The sequence below is a fragment of the Balaenoptera ricei genome, chromosome 10 (assembly GCF_028023285.1).
Source record: "Balaenoptera ricei isolate mBalRic1 chromosome 10, mBalRic1.hap2, whole genome shotgun sequence".
In the NCBI taxonomy this organism is placed as follows: domain Eukaryota; kingdom Metazoa; phylum Chordata; class Mammalia; order Artiodactyla; family Balaenopteridae; genus Balaenoptera; species Balaenoptera ricei.
In genome coordinates, this window is record NC_082648.1 from 22,995,272 (window position 1) to 23,020,546 (window position 25,275).

The 25,275-nt window shown below is 38.6% G+C and overlaps 1 protein-coding gene across 2 annotated transcripts in view; it reads left to right on the forward strand.

Moving 5' to 3' along the window:
• STK38L (serine/threonine kinase 38 like) overlaps nucleotides 1–25,275 on the forward strand; it is a 77,264-nt gene that overhangs the window by 38,929 nt on the left and 13,060 nt on the right. For both annotated transcript variants that reach the window (XM_059935512.1, XM_059935511.1), the window contains 4 exons: nucleotides 14,218–14,362; nucleotides 18,057–18,108; nucleotides 23,139–23,261; nucleotides 23,522–23,605. In XM_059935512.1, coding sequence (XP_059791495.1) covers nucleotides 14,229–14,362; nucleotides 18,057–18,108; nucleotides 23,139–23,261; nucleotides 23,522–23,605 — 393 coding nt within the window. In that variant the 5' untranslated portion in view covers nucleotides 14,218–14,228. The remainder of the gene's footprint in view (nucleotides 1–14,217; nucleotides 14,363–18,056; nucleotides 18,109–23,138; nucleotides 23,262–23,521; nucleotides 23,606–25,275) is intronic.

Sequence of the window (25,275 nt, forward strand, 5' to 3'; positions counted from 1 at the left end):
AACCCCAGAAGCCAGGGGTGAGGTTGACGCACCGCTCGGGACTGCAGAGACTGAGAAGGACCACGTTAAAAGGGGGAAAGGAGCAACCACCCTCTGAACACATTGCTGCTCCCCCGGGCCAGCACAGTGCCACACCAAGAGGGTCCCCCTGAGTCTGTGGTTTTTCCAGTGGGAAAAAGAGCCCAAGTTGGACATCCGTCTCCCCCAGTGATGCGGGACACTTCCTGGGAAGCCCGCTTGGGTTTCACCTCACGGGAATCACTGGGGAAATCTGTAGGACTCAACCACTGGGAGACACTAGAGACAGAGAAGGTGGGTGGGGTTCACAGCAACCAGTGCTCGGATCTTGGTGGACCACATTCCTGCTTAGAGTGGTGCCTGAGCAGAGATCCCAGTCAGTGGCTCTGTCCGTCTGCAGAGGCAGGCTGGTGGCCCTGTGTGGCCAGGGAGCTCCATTAGCAACTCGGCCGGATTTAGGTCTCCAGCCAATGAGCAGACTGGGCGTGGAGCCTATTCTACAGGCCTACGCGGGCGGAGAAGCGCGTTCACAGTCCTGCCTAACTGCTGAGCGCAGCCTCTAGTCCTGTCTGACCGGAAAACCATGCTGACAGCTGTGGAGCCACCCTCCTGCTCTGGTCAGCAGCAGAGCCCAGCCTAGGGCCCTGCCCAGCTGTTGACACAACCTGTGGCCTTGCCCAGGCAGGGAGCCCAGCCACTGACCCTGCCCAGTTGCAGAGCGTAGCCTGCAGCCCCACCCGTTGAGGGAGCCTGGATAGTGACCCTGGCCATCTGAAAAGCACAGTCTGTAGCTCATCCAGCTGCAGGATACAGCCTCTCCCAACCAGTGAACCTGGCCGGTGACCTTGTCCAACAGTAGGGCACAGCCAATAACCTGCCCAATTGCGAAGCCCAGCCTGGGCCCCCCCCTTAACGTGGAGTCCAGCCAGGAGCACCATCTGGTGAGGAGGCACAACCTGAGACCCCACCCAACCAGGAGCAACCGCAGGGCCCAGGCCGCAGCCCTTCCCATTCGTGGAGTCCACCCTGCGGCACCATGTTGCCAGGGAGCACAGCCTGCCGCCTCACCCTGCCAGAGGTGGTTGCGGAATCCAGCTGGGGGCCCCATCTGACCCGGGCACAGCCAGCAGCCCCTCCCGGTGAGGGGCCCTCCCAGCAGCTCTGCTTGGATGTAGAGTCCAGCCAGCAGTCTCTCCCAACCAGAGAGCCCAGCCAGCAGCACCGCCACGTACCGCAGAATATGGGCAGTGGCCTCAGCTAGCATCTGTGTAAGCCTGCACACAAGGGAGCCCTCATACGACTGTAAGTCGATTTCTTAATAGAAACTTTGCAGTTCAGGAGAGAGTGGGAGGATGATTTTCAAAATATTGAAAGAAAAAAGCTGTCAACCAAGAATACTATACCCACTAAAGCTGTTTTTCACAAATGAAGGAAAGAAAAAGATTTCCTGAACAAACAAAAGCTGAGGGATTTCATCACCCCTAGACCTAACTTACAAGAAATGCTAAAGGGTGTTTTTCAAGCAGAAATTAAAGGATGCTAATAAACATCTGAATGCGTAAAACTTACTGGTAATGGTAAATATATGGTCAAAATCTGATTCTTTGAAATTGTGGCCCTACTTTAAAAGTTAAAAACTTAGTTTAAAAGTTAAAAAACAAACGTATTAAATATAGCCATAACTACAATAATTTGTTATTGGATACACAATATTGAAAAGATGTAAATTGTAATAGCAATAACCTAAAATGTGAGGGGCAGAGGATTAAATGTATAAAGTTTCTATATGCTGTTGAAGTTAAGTTGTTATCAGCTTAAAATAGGATGTTTTATGTAAGCCTTAATGTATGGTAACCACAAAGGAAAAACTTACTGTGGTAGGTTCACAAAAGACTAGAGTAAAGGAGTTGAAGCATACTGCCACAAAAAGTCATCATTCACAAAACAATGTAGCAAGAGAGGAAGCAAAGAACAAAGGATCTACAAAACGGTCAGAAAACAATAAAAAAGCAATAGTAAGTCTTAACCTATCAATAATTACTTTAAGCATAATTGGATTAAATTCTTAATCAGAAGGCATAGAAAGGCTGAATGGATAAAAAAAGATCCAATAATGTGCTGCCTACAAGACACTCACTTTAAGAACACACATAGACTGAGAGTGAAGGGATGGAAAAAGTTATTTCAAGCAAATGGTAACGAAAAGAAAGCTGGGGGGAGCTATAGTTATATCAGACAAAATAGACTTTAAGCTTGAAATAGTCAAGAGAGTCAAGAAGGTCATTATATAATGATAAAGGGGTCAATTCATCAAGAAGATAGAACAATTGTAAATAATTGTGCATCCAACATCAGAGCACCAAAATATATAAAGCAAGTACTAACAATGAAAAGGGGAAATAAACAGCCATACAATAATAACTGAGGACTTTAATACCCCCCTCAATAATGGATAGATTATTCAGATAGAGAATCAATAAGGAAACAGCAGATTTGAATTAGACCAAATAGATCTAACAGGCAAAATCGGAACATTCCATCCTATTGCAGCAGAATGCGTATATTTTTCTTAAGTGAACATGGAACATTTTCTAGGAGAGATCATGTGTTAGGCTACAAGACAAGTCTCAACAAATTCAAGAAGATAAGGATTACATCAAGTATCTTTTCTGACCACAACAGTATGAAACTAGAAATAAAAACAGGAGGAAAGCTGGAAAATTTACAAATACATGAAATTAAATAACACAGTCGTGAACAACTAATGGATCAAAGAAGAAATCAAAAGAGAAATTTGAAAAATGTGAAACAATTGAAAATGAAAACACAGCAAACCAAAACTTACAGGATGTAGCAAAAGCTTCTAAGAGGGAAGTTTATAGTGATAAATGTAAAGCATACATTAAGAAAAAGGAAAGCTCTCAAATAAGCAACGTAACTTTACACCTCAAGGAACTAGAAAAAGAACAAGCTAAGCCCAAAGTTAGTAGAAGGAAGCAAATAATAAAGATCAAAGCAGAAATGAGTGAAATAGAGAATAGGAAAACAATAGAAAAGATGAACAAAACTAAGAGTTGATTCTTTGAAAAAACAAAATTGAGAAACCTTTAGCTAGACTAACCAAGAAAAAAAGAGGACCCAAATAAAAAAATTATAAATGAAAGAGGAGCTATTACCCTGATACCACAGAAGTACAAAGGATCATAAGAGACTACTATGAACAATTATATGCCAACAAATTAGGCAACCTAGAAGAAATCAATTCCTAGAAACATACAACCTACCAAGAATGAATCCTGAAGAAACAGAAAATCTGAACAAACCAGTAATGAGCAAGGAGATTGAATCAGTAATCAAAAATCTCCCAAATTAATATCCAGTATACACAAGGGACTTATACAACTCAGTAGCAAATTAACAATCCAATAAAAAAATGGGCAAAGGATCTGGAAAAACATTTTTCCAAAGAAGATATTCAGATGGCCAACAGTTACATGAAAAGGTGCTCAACATCACAAATCATCAGAGAAATGCAAATCAAAACGAGATATCACTCTATACTGGTTATAAAGGGTATTATCAAAAAGACAAGAGATAAGTGTTATTGAGGATGTGGACAAATGGGAACCCTTGTACACTACTGGTGGGAATGTAAATTGGTATAGCCACTATGGAAAACAGTATGGAGGTTCCTCAAAAAATTAAAAATACAACTACCATATGGTCTGGCAATTCTGCTTCTGGTACCTATCCAAAGGAAATAAAGTTACTTTCAGAGACACTGCTGCACCCTCATGTTATAATAGCCAAGACATGGAAACAATCTAACTGCCCATTAATGGATGAATGGATAAAGAAAATGGTACACACACACACACACACACACACACACACACACACCTCACTGAAATATTATTCAACCATGAAAAAGGAAATCTTGCCATTTGTGACAACACGCATGGACCTTGGGGGCATTATGCTAAGTGAAATAAGTCAAACAGAGAAAGACAAATACTGTATGATCTCACTTAGATGTGGAATATAAAAAAACTGAAACTCATAGAAACAGAGAGCAGCTTGGTGGTTGCAGTGTGCCAGAGGTGAGGATGGGGTGGAGAGGGGGAGTAGGTGAAGGTGGTCAAAGTGTACAAATTTCCAGTTTTGTTTTGTTTTCTTTTCATGGAAAGGCATTTTATTTTAATTATAGCAGTGTGTACATGTCAATCCCAAACTCCCAATCTATCCCTTCCCCCCCGGTAACCATAAGTACTCCTCTAAGTCTGTGAGTCTTCTGTTTTGTAAGTTAATTTGTTTCATTTTTTTTTTAAGATTCCACATTAAGATTCTGCATATAAGCGATATCATATGATATTTGTCTTTCTCTGTCTGACTTCACTTACAAACTTCCAGTTTTAAGATGAATAAGTTCTGGGGATATAATGTACAACATGGTGGCTATAGTTAACAATATTATACTGTTACTTGAAAGTTGAAAGTATTTGTAAGTATTGTATATTTGAAAGTTGCTAGGAGAGTGGATTTTAAAAGTTCTCACTAGACACACAAAAAAATTGTAACTATATGAGGTGATGGATGTGTTAACTAACCTTATTATGATAATTGCTTCTGAATATATACATATATGAAATCATTACATTGTACATCTCAAAGTTACACAATCTTATATATAAATTATATCTCAATAAAGCTGGAAAAACATACACATGAACACAGATGATGTGTAGAAAGATGTCTGATGATAGACTGGACCCCACCAAGAAGGTTTTCCCCAAAATTGTGGCTACTTTCAGGTAGGGAATATATTGCATTATTTTAAAGTTTCCATGTCTGTGATTTATTGGTAAAATTGAATATTTTTCATATGTTTATTAGCTACTTTTACTTATATATATTTGTCAATCAGTATTAGCCACTTACTAGTAAGGTTTTTATTGTCTCTTTACAACTTTAATGTTATAAAAGCTGTTACAAACTTTATATATGTTTTAAGAAATATAATTTGTTATTTTAACATGAGTATAAGGTATTTTTAACATAAGCGTTTAATATATACTGTTACTTTGCAATTTCACTTAAAATACTATCCTTTAATCTTGTTTGGCATACATATATGTATATTCCAAATTTTTCTGTAATGATTCCTAGCACTATTTTCATTGTGATGATTTCCTTTTAAGACAGTCCTTTTCCTTTAAAGATCAGTTATTCATCTTATTTTCTTGAAGTTTAATTTTTCCTTTTACTTTTATTTGCCGTTCTTTTCCATCCTTTTCTTTCCCTTCCCTTTCTTTTTCCTTCCTTTCTGTTTTTTCCTTTAGTTTTTATGTTCACCCTTTTGAACCACTTGAAATTTATTTTGATCTTTGGAGTGACATGAACATCTGACTTGCTTTTTTTTCCAAATAGATAACCAGTTGTCCCAACACATTAATTAAACAATTCTTCCCTTCCTTCCACGATCTATGATGAGATTTCTTCATTAAAAGGCCAACAGTATTTTTTGTTTTTTTGTTTTGTTTTGGATCAAGGTTATTCCAGGGATTTTATGAATGTTGTTCTCTGTCTCCTCCTCCTTGCTACTTTTGTGAACAGGATTATTTTTCCATTTCTAAATGTCTATCTTTAAAATTAACCTTTTAAAGCATAAATTTTAACCTTCAAATTGAACACTTTATTTAGAAAGTCATTGTCTTACTTTCAGTGACCCATATTCTTTATAACAGAGGCGAAAAACAGAAAACTCATGTTGTTGGGTATTGGAAGTAGATGGGAGCATGACCATGTGACAAGGCACAGGGAGGGGTAGTTCTCTTGGCGCATTCAATGTCTTTGTTCATCTTACTCCTCCACCTCCCAATTCAGAGCCACAGCTTAAGTCTGGGAGCCCAGAAGGCTCCAGATCACTCGTAACCCCTCACTCCCTCTCACGCTCTCTTGCTCTCCAAGAACTTCTCTAGGCTACTAACTTCATGTTTGTAAATTCTATAATTTCTACATATATGAATTCTATATGTAAATAAAATATTAATAAATAAGGATATATTTTTATAGTTATAATCTATTAATCCTTGTTTTTTTCCCATGCTATTTTTGTTGTTTGGCTTCTGCATAATTCTCCATTACAAATAGCTTTGAAGTCCTCACTCTGGTCCTCCCTTACTCTCCCCCTCCCCCCTTCCCCCCATGCCCCCCACTTCTTGCCTTGCAAATTGTGATTTTTTTTTTCCTCTTTTAGTCTAATAAAGGCGAGTATGTTCCTGTGTGTGTTTATGAGGGTACCAATTAATAGAACTTGATCTAAAATTCTTTTAGGGATGCCTCTACTATCTAAAAGTTTTGTTTGTTTGTTTTACCATTCTGGTGCTAAATTATCAGTATCTAAGTTGTTCGGCGTTTCAGCTGAGGTAGTTTAGTTTTTATTTATTTATTTAAAAAATTTTTTTTAAATAAATTTATTTATTTTTGGCTGTGTTGGGTCTTCGTTGCTGCGTGCGGGCTTTCTCTAGTTGCGGTGAGCGGGGGCTACTCTTCGTTGCAGTGCGCGGGCTTCTCATTGCGGTGGCTTCTCTTGTTGCGGAGCACGGGCTCTAGGCGCGTGGGCTTCAGTAGTTGTGGCTCCTGGGCTCTAGAGCGCAGGCTCAGTAGTTGTGGCACACGGGCTTAGTTGCTCCGTGGCATGTGGATCTTCCTGGACCAGGGCTCGAACCCATGTCCCCTGCATTGGCAGGCGGATTCTCAACCACTGCGCCACCAGGGAAGTCCCAGTTTATTTTTTTAAGTTCACTATGACTTGGTAGATTGAGCTGAGCATCTTCTGCAGGCAAGATCTAATGCATTACTAGACAGCTATAGCGATAGAAAATTTAATTTTGTAAATATATTTAAGAATAGATGGCTTCTTTCTGAATATTTTTGAGAAAAATGGGGTACTACCTTACCTAAACATTAAGATCTGTAAACAGGCCAGTTTTTAGATAAAATTACTACTACTTTGTTTGGCAAATTTAATTCAGTTTAATTTAGCTTAATTGTTTACATTTACTTCATAAACACTTTCCCTTCTCAAGTTAAAAAAACAATGTGCAGAGGGATTTTTAGTAATTATTCGGATCAACATACTTAAATAGTCTGCTATTAACAGTATTACATAGCTAAATAAGCTTTTGGGAGGTCAACCTTTGAACTATATTTTGGTCAGCAGGGAAAAATGCCTCTTTGTAAAACAGGTTTGAAAATAAAAATGATAATGTTGATTTCACCACCACTGTGCCATCACCACCAGGCTTATGACACATAGGAAGCAAGGACAACTGTCTGTATGAATTCGCTCCTCTGGACTAGTGAACAGGACACACACCAAATGGAGAGAGTCACATTAACTAATGAAAAACAAAAACAAAAGCTCTTGGCACTAAACACAGTAAATAGATTATAAGTAGAGTGGATGTCTGTTGTCTCAGGAGAATTACCCCATCTTGTAAGAGGAGTGATTAGTTTTTCTCTGGAACACCTTCTCCTGTCCTAGTCATAGCCCCAAATCACTACTAACTTCTAGTAAGACTTCTACCAAAAGCTTTTGTTGTTGTTTTTTGTTTTTCTTGTACTTTAAGTCTTTCTATTTAGAAAACTGAATAAGTACTTTTTGATACATTTCTTTCTCCACTAAAAGCACTCTAAATTTTCAAACCAAGTAGGTTTTAAGACTAGAAGAGATAGAGAATATCCACTAGAGAATAAATTTACAAACTAACTTACTAGGATAGCAGCTCAAGGAAGGAAGAATGAGCAGGAGGACTGGGTAAGGAAGGGAAGAAAATTCATCATTTTTGTGCGTTTACTATGAGCCAGATGTGTTTAAAATATTTTCTCATTTATATATTGATTTATCAAACACATGACATTTCTCTGTGCCAGGCACCGTTCTAAGTCCTTTCTAAATATTAACTTCCATAATTCTTGTAAGTCTTGCATTAACATAATAAGCATGTACACAAGTTGGCCATCATTATATTTATTTTAGTCAACAGGAAACTGAAGCACAGAAAGTTTAAGTAATTTGCCTAAACTCACACAGCCAGTGAGTGTCTGAGCCAAAATTCAGACCTAGCAATCTGGGCCTTCATCACTGTGCTCTGCCGTCATTGGAACATCACATCAACTCTGTGAGGCTGGCATGGTTTCTGTCCATTTTAGAGACGTGGATCCTGTGTCTGGTGAAATAACTCAGGATCAGCCTTGAACTTATTTTCTTTCCCCACCGTTAGCTCTTCTTATACTTCCTATTCTTGCTAATGATACCAACATTTACCCAGTCATCCAAATCTGAAATTGAATTATAGATTTCAATGTTTTCAGTTGAGTATCTGAGCCCTTCTTTTAATCTCTTCTGCTACTATGTGAAATTGGGCCCTTATTATTCTGCACTAAACCAGGATTGGAATCTCAAATGCTTACAGAAGCAGGCAGGTAATGCAAGGAGTGAAGGAGGCTGGGCCTGAGGGAAGAAAGTTGGCGGACTCTGGCGGGATGCGGGCTTGCAAGGGGCCTGCTTCTTCTGTCCTTGCTGCCTATTTGCAGGCAGGAATATGGGCTCAAATTTGACAGACTTGATTTTTGGAGAGGAACAAGAAATCTGGATTTTTACGTGAAGTCTTCTAATTTCTGAATCATAGTGCAAGTCCCACAAAATACGGCTGCAGGCCACCAGTTTGTAACCCCTGAGTGTTTATTACTGAGTCCCCTAACCTAATTTACACTCCTCCAGTCTAGTCTACTCCCAGCCTTCTTGCCATCTTCCCTGTGCTAGCATAATCTATCTGAAGGGCCAATCAGAATTTTAGGGGTGGTTAGGCGGATTAAAAGTATTAAAACATGTAACATTTTTAGAAAAGTTCTTGGTACTGGGGTACGCACTCAATAAATGTTCTTTATTGGCTGTTAGTTCTTCACTTAATTAAAAGCCTTAAATGACTCCCATTTATACTCAGGGTAATTTTTTACCATGGCATGAAAGGTATTTTATCATGATTCCTAACTGACTTTCCACCTTCATCTTCGGCTGTTTCACCACATGTACTCAAGCCCTTCTCTACACTCAAGTGTGCCAGTTGATTTCATGCCCTTTCACCTCTTCCTCTTCTGCCCTGGCCATCTGACTTGTGAACTCTTATCCTTCCCAACCCCCCAACAAGATTCAATTCAGGCATCTCCTCCTTTCTTAAACCTCTGACTACACTTTTCCTTGAGTTTCCCTTGTGTCCCCGTAGGATTGTGAACTCCCTAAGGGCAGGGACTGTATTTTATCAGTCTTAGTACTTTGTGCAGTGCTGGAAGGTAGTGTATATCTGCAGTAAACGTTGGTTGGAAATAATACGACTAGCAAAAGTTAGTGCTGGGACTTGAACTCCCACCTGACTGTGAATTTCTTGCTCTTCGGATTGTACCTCATAGAGGAAAGAAGCTGTGGCTGCTCTGTTATCATTAGGGACCCAGTGGACACAGTGTCCAACCTGAGGACCTGTTGCAGCCTAGGACACTATGGTGGCAACTAATGATGAATCTAGGAAAATTTTTATACTCTAAGGCATTAATGATACTCTGTCCTCTGAAGTATAGTATGAGGAAACTAAGGTGAAATCATCGGTTAAATAGTGTTTTACCAGTCAGGTAAAGCAGCTCTGTTTTCCTATTTTAGAAGTGTGATGGCAAATGCTTGGAGACACTACATGTATTTATAGATGGCCTGAGTGCCAGATTTGTTATCTCCTTTCCCCAGGCTTGATAAACGAAAGAATGCTGGACTCAACGATTGGTAGAGTCTCCATTAATGAATAGGGGAGTCTGGAGAAAACACGTGAACAGGAAATCCAAGTGCACCTAGTGTTGTTTTTATCAGTCCAGGAATTCTAGACTTGCAAATTGTATCCTGTTCTTTTTCTGGCTAAAGAAAGGGCTTTAGTAAAAGACAAAGAACAGTGTGAAATCCATTAGAGGAATAAATCTGCAGTATAATAAGTGCCAGTCATCCAGATCATTCTTTTTAATAAATTGGTCACTTCTGTTCTTAGTTATGTTTAATTTGAATTTTATAAAGCCTATTTGTGTCTGGTTAGAGAGTAATAATTTTTTCTTGTTTTTTTAAGCTAATCTCTAAAAGATGTTATTCAGTCAAGACTAAGGGTGGGATTTTTGGCTTTTTCTGTAGTTGTATCTCTCAAGTAGGATTTGTCTCTCTGAAGGTTAACATAAGTAAGTGATTCTGAAGTTTTTAATCCAAAGGAAATTATTATATATGGGACATATATAATTTAAAATCCATTAAATTTGAGTTCAGTTACTCACCGTCATTTACAGAATGCCGACTGTGTGCTCAGCACTTGGCCAGGTGCTGTAATACTTTTGTTACAAAGATGAATAGACATAGGTTTTGCTCTGATTTGGTTTTTAAACAAGGCCTGCACACTTGCATGTATGTATAACTAGAATGGAAAGACCATAGTGATGATGGTTAAATTATATAGTGTTTGGAAGTTGTTTTTCATTACTCGATATCCACTTCTGAATCTTGGAGTTATAAACTCATTACATCTTTATTTGGGAGAAACCTGATCTTCTCTTTACCTCTCTTTTATAAAGACCTCAGGTTCATAAATCTTTATCTAAAACAATTTCATATTTATTTCTGTACTGTTAACGCACACAATTTCTGTAGTTTGGAATTGTTTTCAATTCCCTAACTTTTTTATGTTTCACGAAAATTTCCCCCAAAGTTTTTCTCAGTAATATTTCTGCCCACTGCTAGCCCCGCCAATTTTGCATCATCTGGGAAAGCCCGGTCAGTAGCAGGGCTTAATACTGGCCATCTCCTCTAGCCACTTCGAAGTGGGCAGAGGTGTCCTGGGCAGGATAGCCATCGACCTTATTTTTTTTTAAGATTCCACCTTATCCTTATGCCATTAAACAGTTAAATTGCATAACAGTTCTCTGTGTTGATGCCACGCTTACCAAGCAGTCTTCTTCAGTCTGAACATCCAGCTTGTCTACAAGGACGGAGCACATTTGCCCAGAGACACAAGTATCTGTTTCGTGTTCCTCAGTTTCTTACTGTGTGAATCAGCAAATTGCCATTATGTCTTGTGTATCAGTCTCTTGTGAACTTTGCGAGGATAAAGGAGCTTCCAGAATTCCCTTGCCCTGGGACCGTGGCAGCTGAAGGCCAGACCTTGCTTCTTGCCAGACAGAGCAGAGCAGCATGTCAGCTGCCTTCCAAGGCCACACCCTGAGTTCATCATACATCTTTCTTTCCAACTTCTACAAATATTACTGATGTGTTATTTCTTTGTGCTTTTTTTCAAGGGGCATGGTTTTGTTTGTTAGTCTTTTCACCATTCACTCTTTGAAAGGAAACTATAGACAACTATAGTTGGGTCTTGACCTTTTTTCCTCCTGCAAATTGGCAAACCAATCTGAAAATTCTCTATCAGCTACAGATATTCTGGACTAATCAGAAAGCACTCTAAAATTTCTAGGTATTAATTACTCTTTGTTGGAGTTTCTAAGTCTCCCTCCCCCAGATATTGAAAAAGAGTAGCAGGCACTTTTTTACCAGTGTTTAAAGATAACTATCTATAAATTTAAATTTTATATGCCTAAAGAGGCTCCCTAGAATACTACTGCAAATGTATACCTAACCCTCTTTTGAGGATTCAGGATACATATTAACATATTAACGATGCCAGGAAGTCTTGCAGTAAGAAACTTTGTATAATCTGGATTTCCTAAATTTATTTGAATTCCTCCACTTCACGTCCATCCTCCCAGCTCCCCCCTCCTCACCAAATCCCCAAATCCCAATTAGCAGACATGATTTGGGATGTTTGCTATATACAATCCCATTCCCTCTTTTCCTTTCTTTGACTTTTCTGCATCTGATCCTGAAACATAAAACATGAACGCGGTTGAGATTTCCGAAGATGGTATGGCAGCACTGCCTTAGGTAGCATTCCAAGCTTAGTGCTTGAAAATCACTTGGCCAGGATAATTCTTGAGCTTATTTTTATTATTGTTTAAAAAATAATGCTCACTATTATTAAAGCACATTAAAAAATTAAACTAGATGCCTAAAATAATGTCTTACATTTGTATGATTCCTGTGTTATATTATCTCAGATGGCCTTAGACTAGGCCTGTGAATGAGGCAGAGCAAGTCCCGTAATTCCTGTCTGGGACGGAAAGTGACCTGAGTTCAGAGCGTTCTGGTGATTTCAATAAGACCATGTGATCAGTTAGTAGCAGGACCTGGATTAGATCTCTAAATATCTGACTCCAAGGTTCAGTAAGTTTCTTTTTCCACAGTTGCCAACCTTTATAGGCAATTTTTGCTAATTTTTTCAACTCTCCTCCCACCCCCCCCCCCATTTGATAGGTGGACTCCTTCACTCATTAATGCCTACTGTGTGTCCAATACAGTGCTATCAAGGTGAACGCCCAAAAATGATTCAGAAAAAGTTCTTGCCCAGAGGTGTTCCTAGTTTAGTGGGATAGGCAGGTGAAGTGATCGGCACCAGTCCTGGGAGTGTTTGTTACAAATGGCAGAGAGCACACTTGAAAGAATGCCATTTGGCCCCTTCTGGTCCATCGATGTCTCTTCTGGCAGGGAACCTTAGAGAAGTCACCGCAGGAAGGCTTCAGACAAACTGGGCTGTAAAGGGTCAGCAGGATGTGTGCAAATAGCGTGTAGGACATAACTGGTTCAGGAATAGGTCATGTGAGGGCTTGGAGGCATGAAAGGGCCAAGTACGCTGGGAGAAGAGTGGTGAGGAAGGGCAGCAGATAAGGCCAGAAAGGCGACTTGGAGATAGCACTTGGGTGGGGTTGGACTCTGCAGCTCACCAGCTGTGTGACTTGTCCAGGCTTCACTTCCTTTCTTTACCAGGCTGCTGTGAGGAAGAAATGCAGTCATGCCTAGGAGTGCCACTGCCTTTAATCCTCAGGCAAGAAAAGGGGGAAATTAATGAATAAACTCTCATCAAGTTTCTGTTAGATAGAAGCATTCCACGTTTGTGAGTTGTCTTTGTTTATCTTGCTAAGCTAATTTGACTTGCCGTACATGCCATGAACAATTTAAACAAGTAATGTGATCAGCTTCTTGTTATAAAAAGATTTATAGTAGTCAGCAGAGGAACAAGTTTATGATGTTAAAATAATAGATGCAATTTTAGACATAATGAGGCTCAAGCAGTAGATTGAGGTATAAACCCACTAAGACAACAGTGGAACTGGGAGTTTGCCATCGTTAAATTGTTTACTTTCAACCTGTATTTGACTTGTTTCACATGAAGAACGAGAAAGGTCTTTGGTTCATTCCATTATCCCTGGAGTATAGCCCAGTTCAGGTCGATATCCAGGGCTCTGTGTCTTTATGTAGTTAAGGAGAGGTAGGTGTTGGGGAGCAGGTGGCAGATTTGGAAGAATATTTTTCAGCTAAGAATGCAACATTGGATGGTCACCCTGGCAATCTGGATCTCCTCTAGGATAGTCTGTTATGATTCCCATCCAGATAAGCAAAAACCTCTTTAATGTATGGAACCATTCTAGGTTTTTTGTTTGTTTGTTTTTTGTGGGGTTTGTTTTGTTTTTTTTTGGTCTAGATGTGGACTATGGTAGGCAAGTCTCTTAGGGTCAGTGCCCACCTCTAGCAGCCACCAGAGTTCAGTCTTACATTCCTTATCTTGTCTAATTGCCCACATTATCTGCTTTCTTTCTCTTTTTGTCCACACCGCGTGGCACGTGGGATCTTAGTTCCCCGACCAGGGATCGAACCCGTGCTCCCCACAGTGGAAGTGCGGAGTCTTAACCACTGGACCACCTGGGAAGTCCCCACATTATCTTCTTTAAACCAGCACTTTGTTTGGCTGGCTCAGTGGTTTTTAAAAGTTGGCTTTAAGTAGACGAACATTGTCCAGGAAGGGCCATAAAACTTCCATGTTGTCACCTGGCTTGATTCATACATTTTTGTTTCCTGCCTGGTTCCTACAGGCATTTGAGTTTCATTTGAATGTCTTACCTGTTAGGGTACAATGTTGTTGCCTAGTAGAAATTAAACCATTTCTAGAGTTTGTTAAAAGGGATAGAAAGTTTTCTTTCTGTTGAGTAATTTGTGCCTCTGTGTTGTTCTAGTTTCTGTTACTATGGCAATGACGGCAGGGACTACAGCCACCTTTCCTATGAGCAACCATACCCGGGAAAGAGTGACTGTGGCCAAGCTCACGCTGGAGAATTTCTACAGCAACCTAATTTTACAGCATGAAGAGAGAGAAACCAGGTATAGTAAAGGCTGGTCAGAATTTTCTGTGTAGTTAAATAAGCTGTTACACTGCAAGTGGGGTGTAAGCATGTTGTCCATGAATAATATAAATCTGGTGGGTCCCTGTATGCTGACAGTATACCTGGTTCCTTGTTTCATTTTCACAGAATAGTGTCTTGTCCTGGGCACCCATATACTTATATCACATGTCAATTGATGTTTTAAACAAAACGTTTCTAACCATGACATTATGGTATATCTTTATACTTTCTTTTTTTTTTATACTTTCTTTTAGAGGGCTACTTAACGACTGCCTTTAATCCAGAAACATTTGTAGTGTTGTGTGTATATCAGTGGAAATGGGAGAATTATAAAAAGAATGAGTGACGTTATTTTGCCTTCACGAAACTTATAGTAAGGGAGATAATGCACATGAATATTACATGAAAGGGTGAAAAGTACGCCCTTTGAGAAGGGCAAAGAAGGGGGAGATTGTTTTTGACTAAGCAACTGGGAAGGCTTCATAAATGGTGGTGGCATTTAAACAGAGCTCCTAAGGAAGAGTATTTATACTATTTATATATACATAAAAGGGAGAAGAAAGAGGTTAGAGAGCAGGAGGAAGGATATCAGAGACAGAAGAAAGCACCTTTTCTGCCAGGTCAGGCACTGTCCAGTTTAACTCAAGCTGGATTTGTACCGTTTCCTGAGAGCCTTGGATGCTTTGTATGGAGCTATTTTCATGGTAGTAAAGAGCCTTGAAAACTTTTGAACAGAAGATTTAAATGATCACAGGTGTTTCTCTGGAAGATTACTTTAGTTGTGATGTACAGAGTGGATTGTGGGAGGAGGGATTAGAAGCAGGAGAGGCTAGTGCTGTAGTCCGGGCCAGTGGAAGGGAGGCTTGCTTTAGGATTAAGACAACAACAATAGGGAAGAACTGAGTGAGAAAGACAGAAAAAACACGGCAACCACCCAAGTATGGAATGTGAGAGAAATTAGTCCATGCTGGCTCTGAAATTTCACACCTGGGCAACCAGAAAGTGGTACAACTTAGCGAAACAGAACTCGAGGGGAAGAATCTGGTTTTGAACATAATTTTGGGCAGGTCCAACTACAGATTAGACGTGGCTGGGGAGAGAATTAGAACTAGAAAATGAAACTTAAGTAACTATTCAGAAGTCAACTTAGAGTAAGGAAATATGAAAGAGAGCTAAGAAACATGGAGAACAGTGAGGAGAGCAAATGGATCTTTGATCAAATTTCCTAAAGGAAGAGAGGAAAGAGAACTAAGAGTTTGCCATCAGCAGAAATTCCAAAAGATTCAACTTAGGCAGAAGGAAAGTGATCGCATTCAGAAGATCTAAGTGTAAATTTGTGGATAAATCTCAGCCAAAATTGACTGTATAAGGAAAATCAACAATAATGATAATGTCATATGTATTTTAAAAAATATATTTTCCTGCAGTAGACTGTCAGTCAAGAGGGAAGTAAGTGGAATTAAATTGTCCTTAGAGATCAATGCGTCTCTAAGGATAGGGATACAACACAGAAAGGGGTAAAGATTGGTTAATTTCAGGCTTTGACAAATTAAGTGTACATGTAATTTCTAGGGTAGCCACTAAAAGAATAAAAATAGAGTTTGTAACTTTCAAACTAACAGAAGGAAAGAAAATGGATGGGGGGAAAATAAGTTCAGAAGAAGCCAAGGGAAAAAGAAAAACTGAAATACCAAAAGGCAGGCACAAGTAGAAACCACACCATAAATTAGAAATAAATCCAAACATGTAAAAAATTATGCTAATTGTAAATGTAATGAAAGTCTCTGGAAGTGAGCAGATCATCAAGGGAGACTGAATAAAGTAAAAGAGAACCAAGGAAGGAACGACCTATATTTTTTCGACAGTCACTCAAGTTATTCATCAAAATTTTAAAGGTTCATTGTCTTTTATTGCTGAAACCTTAAAATAATTCAGTTTTGCCCTCTGTTCCCAAACAAAGGAAAATAGGAATAAAAGTATCTACTGTTATTAAAAAAAAAAAAAAAAAAAAAGCATGGTGGTGCCATGGAAGTCAAATTAAATAGTCAGCTATTTTCTAAAAGCTTATACTTTAAGAAACATGTGATGAATTTTTAAGGCTTAATTAACTGGATAAATGCATAAGACAAATAAAGTACCAATCAGAACAAAGCATAAGATCATTTTAGAAGGAAAGCTATTTTTTAGAAAGGTACAAGAGAAGTCCATGGGTCTTCTCATTTAGGTATGGAAGTGGATAAAAGTTATTGCATCTCTCCCCAGAAGGAGGGATACTTTACTGAAATATTAGCTTTAGCAAGGATTGAGGAAAGGGGACAGTAGGGATTTGCCAGAAGAATAAAGTTGTTCGTGTATTGATAGTCCTCTTGGGTTAATGGTCCTCTTACGCTTTGGAGTCTTCCTGCGGAGAAGAAAACTCAAATCATTCAACAAGCAGCTCTGTGGCGCCTGGAGGTGCCTGATGGCAGGCACAGAATCCAGCATTAGGAACTTTAGTCCATTGGAAGGGTTGGGCTTGGGTGAATAATGTGTAAAAAAAGATAAAAATCAGTGTGATTAGCATCAGGGTAGGTGCTTATTACTAGAATTGAGAAAGTCAGTGGAGGGTATACTTTTAGGTGCTGATTTACGAACAGGCTTTAGGTATTTTTGTTATGAATTTTCCATAAGAAATAAAAAGGATCTTAACAGTGGTTTAGGAAAGAGCTTATCTTTGGACATATTGTCATAAACAACAAATGCCAAAAGATTTGTATGATGGTTTCAATCCTCAGCCCTTATACCCATTTGGATAAATCCTTGAAAGTTAGTCTTTATCTGGGATGCTCCAAAACTAATTAGGAAGAGCTCTCCCAGGTTTATCTTTAGGAAAAAGAGCAATACCATAGAAATAAAATACTAATAGTCACTTGGAAATGAGTTGCAAAATGTGTACCACAGCCGTCTCTCTGGTTACTAGTTATTTCATCCATCACCCTCCTCACCTGTAGCTTAAGTAACTTTAAGGGTGCATTTTAAAATATTGAAGAACTGAACTTGGCTATACCTAGAAAAGCAAATGTTCTGGTAGTTAATGGGTTATTTTTTAATGTACGTATATGACTTTCCAATTTTCCAAGAATTAGTATAAAATATACTTAATTGCACTGAACATCTTTCTGTGATTAATTAGGAAAATCAAGTTTAGTGTTTAAGTGAAGCACTTAGACAAGCTCCTTTAGCTAATAAGCGTTAAAAACAAGGTTCAAGCACAGGGATATCCACCTTAAAAAATTTTACTTTTAGTCACTGTAGTTACCTTTTTATACATCTAGTATAAACTCTGATAAATGTTAATGATTTTGGAGGTTTGAACATTAGATAACAGTTTTCTGTATTAGAACGTGAGTCACCTTTGCTAACGATTCATTTAGGCAGCTTTAGAAGTAAATTATTCATTTGGCTAGTATGTGGCAGCTAATTCTGGACTGTGTTTATATTTTGAGAAAGAAATATTTATATGTGCATATATATTTATATATATTAGTCACTATTCTTAGTGATTATTTTGATTCAACTTGAAAGATTTTTTTAGCATGTCAAACTGAGTGTAAACTTGAAAAAAAAATGTACATTTCTTAAATGGGAATACTTAGGTACATATTAAAATTTAAATAATTTTTTTTGAAAAGGCAGAAGAAATTAGAAGTGGCTATGGAAGAAGAAGGATTAGCAGATGAAGAGGTAACGTAAGCTGTAATTACTATGACTCTAGTTAACAATACTCTTATATAATTGAAAGTTGCTAAATCTTAAATGCTCTCACTACAAAAAAAAAAAAGTTATGTGAGGTAATGGATGTGTTAACTAACTTTATTGTGGTCATCATTTCACAATGTACAGTATATACCTGTATCAAATCATCACATTGTAGGGACTTCCCTGGTGGTCCAGTGGTTAGGACACCACGCTTCCACTGCAGGGGGTCCAGGTTCAATCCCTGGTCAGGGGAACTAAGATCCCGCAAGCCGAGTGGCATGGCCAAAAAAGAAAAAAACAAAATCATCACATTGTATACCTTAAACTTACACAATGTTACATGTCAATTATATCTCAATAAAAGGGGGAAAAACTACTGTACGAAAGCAACCCCAGTGACTTTTTCTTGTAATGATATCAGATGATTTTATAACTTAGATAATGTGGGTTTCATATTTGAACGTGGGCTTCTTTGTTGCTGTGATGGAAATTTTTGAAAGGGGGCAGCTTTTTTTTTTTTTTTTTAATTCCAAGAACATATATATATTCAGTGAATAGTATCTAGTGTGCGGAATAAGAAAAGAGGGCTTCAAGAATAATTGATCAGTTGCCAAATTTCCTTAAATTTTTCCTAAATATTTCTTAAAACCACCAGTTCACTAGTCTGGTGCCATGAACCCAGTGGTTTAAACTACCGTGTATTTCACCTGAAGAATTACTGCCCCCAACTGGTCTCTCTTCCTCCATTCTCAGCCCCATTCCCACTCCCAGTTTTTCTACACACTTCAACCAGGGTTATCTGTCAAAAACCAGAGTTGACCATGTCACTCTTTTGCTTAATACCCTTCACTGGCTCCCAAGTACTCTTGGGATAAGGCTAACTCTTTAACATGGGTGTACAAGGCCCGTTATGATTTGGCCTCTGCTTCCCTCTCTCTAGCCTCATCTCTTGTCACCCTACCGCCAGGCTGACCAACAATGTCAAATTACTTTCATTTCCACGCTCTTGCCTGTGGACCTTTTCCCGTGCTTTCTTTTGCTGCTTGGAACTCTTCCTTCCTCCTGCCTGAGTCGCATTATTCTTCAAGACTCTTTCCATCTCACTTTAGGCATCATGTCCACTGGGACAGAACTCTGTTCCTGTCCCTGTGGCAGCCTTAAAATACCATCTTCCCAGAGTAGAAACTCCTTACATCTCCAGGGCTGTCAGAGGGCGAGAATAAATATTTGGTGAATAAATGAACAAATGGACAGTGGATCTCTCCCTAAAGAGTTTACAGATTGGAAGGAAAGATTGCGTGTGTGTGTAAAAATATGTACACGTGATAGAATGTGGCAAACTTAGAAAATACGGAGATTTTTTTTCCCCTCATTCAGGGGATCAGAAAAGGTTTCATGGAAGAAGTAACAATTGATTTGAATCTTAAAGAAATAGGTAGAATTTACATGATCGTTAAGAGGTATGTCCAAAATAATGAATATATGAAGACTATTGAACTTTAATAATGAACTGTATGAAAGCAGATGTCCAAGGGCCAAGCAGGTAACATAAATGAGAAAAGCTGGCCACGCTTGTTTCATAGTGGCGTCTTAGGTTATATTCTTTTGATCTAACAAACTTTGCATATTCAACTCTTATTTTTTTTTCATTTCCACAAAGAAATAGATTCTTTTTTTGCCTTGTTCTAAAAGATTCGCTCCTCACAGTTTATCTTTTGATAAAGACATACCACTTTTCACTTCACTGAAAGAAAACAAGAGCACCAGCCCGATTATACCTGTCACCCGGTGACTGGCGCCTTGATAGGGACTGACCGGTTCCAGAGCTGCTTGCTGCCCACCCAAGGGGGCTGCACCGTTGGCCCAGTGAGGCCCAGTTCCTATTTTTCAAAAGAAGCCGGAAACCTGGACTCTTATGAAAACACTCGCTTTTTAAAATATTGGCAAATCATTAGAGTGATTTAAAAACAACTTGGGGGCCCAAATCAAATGCATCTGTGAGTTGAGTACAGCTTATAGCTTCTGGCTTGTAATCTCTGGTTCACATCAGGAAGTACTAAGTACATCTAGAGCTGTTTTCTTTGTTTCTCCTTAAATAACTTGCAGAAAATATGAGGTGATTTTACCCCTAAAAATGCTCATTGGCCCATTATAACCATTTATGAAACATCTAAAATTTGGGGTAAAGGTATTTGAATTCCACAAATGCTTCTTGTTAGGCCCCATACTAGGTCCCAGGCTGTCACATTCTATAAAATAGACATGGTCTCTCAATCTAATGTACAGTATTTTGGAACTATCTTTATGTGGGGTGGGTCTTTTCAAAGTAAAATTGTTTTATAAAAATAAATTCATCCTTAATTCATTCTGTAATAGAAAGTTATTTGTGAAATAATTTGTGAAAGTTGTTTGTGAAAACTCAACCATATATAACGTGGCCTTAAAAAGCATTTATACTGAGATGAAGTTGTTAGCTGACCCCTTTCTTATCTTAAAACTTCTGTGTACACTGTCTTCTGCAAAAACTGAGCACCCTACAGATTGAGAGTTTGAAGAACGCCAATTTGAAAAGGAATGGAGAAAAAAAAGAAAATGGCGTATTTCTAGTTTCATCTCACTTAAAATCCCATTGAACATGGAATATTATTTACTCTAATGGAAAACCAAACTGGGCAAGTTTAAGCTGCAAGAGAGCCATGAGATGTTAAGCCTGTCCACAGATTTTTATTGTTGTCTTTGGAGAGGAAAGAATGTGATTACCACAAAAATGTTATTTGTTTTTCAAGGTGACTTAATCTACACAGGTTGTGAGCAGATGTAGCAATGCTTTTCCATCGATTTTTTTTTTTTTTTTTGTAGTTTAATGTGAACTTGTTTCAGCTCTCTCTGGACTACAACACTGACTCTAATATCATGGATAGATTTTTTTTTTTTAAGTACTATAACAATGTTGTAGGTGATTTCCCTTTTTTGTAGGATTATATGTTCCATACACTGTGATCTCCCTTTTTGCCATTTAATAGCTGTCCCCAAAACTACACAAACATCATTTACTTACTGCACTACACAACCTATCAAATACTAATAAGCATTATTTTCTTTGGCTGTCTCTCTTGTCTGTCGATTTTGAGCATAATTTATGAAACTGTGTGATGAGGTCATCTTTTCCATTCAGATTAGACAAGTTTCTGAACTACATCCAACTGCACACTGTTTTATAATCCATAAAGTCATAAATCCAGAATGCCTTTCAAAATTCTTATATTTGTTCATTTATGTAATTTTAAAAAGGTCTTTGCTGTTTTGAAAGATGGTGGTATAGTGCCACCACGTGGCCTTTTTTTATTAGATACATAGTTGAAAAGCTACTTTTGAGCTCTCCTTTTTTGTTTTACTAATAATTCATTTTTCAACATTATTATTCAAAAGGCATTTTTAAACAAAGAAGGTCTTCACTGTTTCCACCATTGATGTGACTTCACTTAGCTGTTTAAAGATGCTTAGATTGAAGACATATTTCCTAATTTTATCCTCTTAGATTCACTTTGTTAGAAGTATCAGAATTCCATTGAATTAATGATACATACTTGCATATTTCTTTCTTTTTTTTTTTAATAAATTAATTTATTTATTTTTGGCTGCGTTGGGTCTTCGTTGCTGCACGCGGGCTTTCTCTAGTTGCGGTGAGCGGGGGCTACTCTTCGTTGCGGTGCGCAGGCTTCTCGTTGCGGTGCGCAGGCTTCTCATTGCAGTGGCTTCTCTTGTTGCGGAGCACAGGCTCTGGGCGCGCGGGCTTCAGTAGTTGTGGCATGTGGGCTCAGTAGTTGTGGCTCGCGGGCTCTAGAGCTTAGGCTCAGTAGTTGTGGCGCACGGGCTTAGCTGCTCCGCGGCATGTGGGATCTTCCCGGACCAGGGCTTGAACCTGTGTCCCCTGCATTGGCAGGCGGATTCTTAACCACTGCGCCACCAGGGAAGCCCATACTTGCATATTTCTAATTAATAGTTCACCTTACCCTTTTGGAAACATGTACACAGGGGTAGGAAGGGACTACTCAGTGGTTATATCTTGCACTTCATTTAGGAGCAATGTTTCTGAACAGTTTCAGTCATTTTGACTTATTTTCTCCTCAGACCTGAACCACTGAAAGCTTGATAGGGTTCAGTTGAAGATGAACCGGGGTTTAATTTTTTCCCTGATTTTGTTCATTACCTATTCTAAGTGACCTCTTCTAGGAGAGGTAATTTGACATAATTCTATGTCAAAAAAAGAGAATTTTGTTTGGTGAGGGGAAAAATGAGGTTTAGAACTTCAATTTTGTTTAAATAAACGCCCATTCCAAGTGTAACCTTCAGGTATTTCATAATGTTTCTTATTAATAGTATTTTTTGTAATCTTTGGAGAATGAATTATGAAATTCTTGACTTGGATATTTTAAAGGATGCTTTGTATAATTTTTTTTGTTGCAATTTCATATTTTCAAGAAGTTGTGTGACAAGTCTCAAGCACTTTATTAAAAATCTGCCCAAGAATAAATTCTACCATAAATAAATCTGTATGGAAATATTGCTGTTGTGTTACTTCGGTGTCACAAGTCTCAGTAGTTGTGACAGAGCAACCTTGGAAATCAGGGAATTGAAGCAAAGTAGATTTCTTGACAGTAAAAAATCAATATCAGAATATTATTAGCATTTCCTAAAGTTTAATTTTTGTTTTTGAATTAATTTAGCATAAAAATGAAAGAATATGTGAACTAGTTAAGATGAAATATTTAATGGAGTCTGCCTCAAGAATAAAGATTTATTAACTGTTAAAAATTTAAAAATGGTTTTTTTGGATTATTTTATTTTTTCCATGCTTAATAAATATTCAACTTTGGTAAATAAGTTATAGCACCAGTATATAATATTTAGATACCTTACCCTCATTATAATATATCTCATCTTTTAATACTATAGGCTTCCTTTGAAATAATCTGATTTTAAAATCATCCTTTTAAACTGTCCTTTTTTAATAGAAAAAGTTACGCCGATCACAACATGCTCGCAAGGAAACAGAGTTCTTACGGCTCAAGCGGACCAGACTTGGCTTGGATGACTTTGAGTCTCTGAAAGTTATAGGAAGAGGAGCATTTGGAGAGGTGTGCTTCTTTTTTAAAGGCACTGCTGTTGAACACATGTATCTTAAGATACTTCAGAATATGTATTAAAATAGCTTAATATATATTAAAGTAGTGTAATATATTAAAATGTGTATTAAAATAGCTTAATTTTAATAGAATTTCTAAAATACCAGCAACAGCAAACTACAACACTGCTTTCTTTAAAGGAGCCTACCTTTCACTCCTAAACAAATAGTAGTGATTGTTTGACATTTGTGATATGAATTTTTACATTCTAGGTGCGGCTGGTCCAGAAGAAAGATACAGGCCATATCTATGCAATGAAGATATTGAGAAAATCTGATATGCTTGAAAAAGAGCAGGTATGAGCTCTTTAACACCCGTAGCCAAAGGGGTGTCCACTGACTAGGTGTTAGAGCAAGTGCTAAAACTGGGACTTTTAAAAAGAAACCTACACATCTTACATCTTATATAATCTGTAGACTTCTGGTAGCCTGCTTTGTTGTTTCTCAATTCTTATAGTTCAGATTTCTTCCAAATTCATAATCTGATTTACATGTCTAACAAAATACCACAGACCGGATGGCTTAAACAACAGAAGTTTCTTTTCTCACAGTTCTGGAGGCTGGAAGTCCAAGAGCAAGCAGGGTTTGGTTGCTGGTGAGAGCGCTATTCCTGGCTTGCAGATGGCCGCCTTCTCACCAAGTCCCCACATAGCCTCTCCTTGGTGTGTGCACAGAGAGGGGAGAGTGTGACTCTCTGGGGTCTCTTCATACAAGGACACTAGCCCTCCGCCTTACGACCTCACTAACCTTCATTCCCTTCTTAGAGGCCCGTCTCCAAACCCAGTCACACTGGGAGTTAGCACATCACCGTAGGAATTTCCAGGAGGGACAAAAACATTCACTCCGTAACAGAATACCTTCTTCTCTGAATTCAGTGAAAATAAAGGACAGTTCTCAGCTCTCTCAGTCCCTGTCACCTATCAAATAAGCAAACCAGTCTCTTCAGAATTTGCTGATTTTACATATTTCCAAAATCTGTAACCACTCCAATTTTGTACTCCTGGGCTCTCTCCATGTTTCCTGTGACTTGATGCAGTTTATGGGGCGGCCATAAATCTGAAAACATCAATAGTATTATTTTATGCATTCACCTGTATCTCCAGTCTGGGTAGAACCCTAAGTGAATATATATGCTAGTGAAGGACTCAACAAGGGTAAGAGGGAGATGGCACCTCTCTGTACCTAATGCTTGATTTCAGTCTTTAGTCCCACCTAAAGCTTACTTTGTTATTATAGCAGTATGATGTTGATTTTTATTTAAATATGGCCCACTTTAATTTTCACTGCACTGTTTCACTTTATTTCTATTCCATTTATTCAACAAGTATTTATTACGTGCCTATGATGTGTCAAATACTATTCTACGTTCTGGGAGTACAGTGATTAACAGGAGAAACCTGATTCTTGTTTGCTGACAGTCTTGGGGAACATGGGCAGACAGCTATTTGAAATAGTCATTTCTGATGAGTACTATGAAGACAGATTTCACAAAAGGATAAAGTGATGCAGATGACCTGGCTTTAGGAGGGAGAATGAGATGAGGGAAGGTTCTCTGAGAAGGGAATATTGATGAGAGACTGAATAATTAGAAAGTATGAGATTTAACGATCTGGTAGAACAAAGATCCAGGGAGCAAATGCAGAGGCCCTGAGGCAAGAATAATCGTGGCCTGCTCAGAGACGGCAAGAAGCCACTGTGGCTGAATTCAGCGAGGGGAAGAGTGGTTGGAGATGAAGGGGGAGAGGGAGGCAGGGGCAAGGTCACACAGAGTTTTGCAGGCCAAGAAATGGCGTGGGGGTCTTACTCTGAATGCAGTGGGAAGACATGTTTTGCTTAAACAGAGAAGCGTCATGTCTGATGGATGTTTTACAAGGATGAATCAATCCCTTTGCTTGCTGGAAGGACAAACAAGTGTTGAAGCAGGGAGAACACTTGAGAGACTGTGTAGCGATTCCAGCCAGGATGTG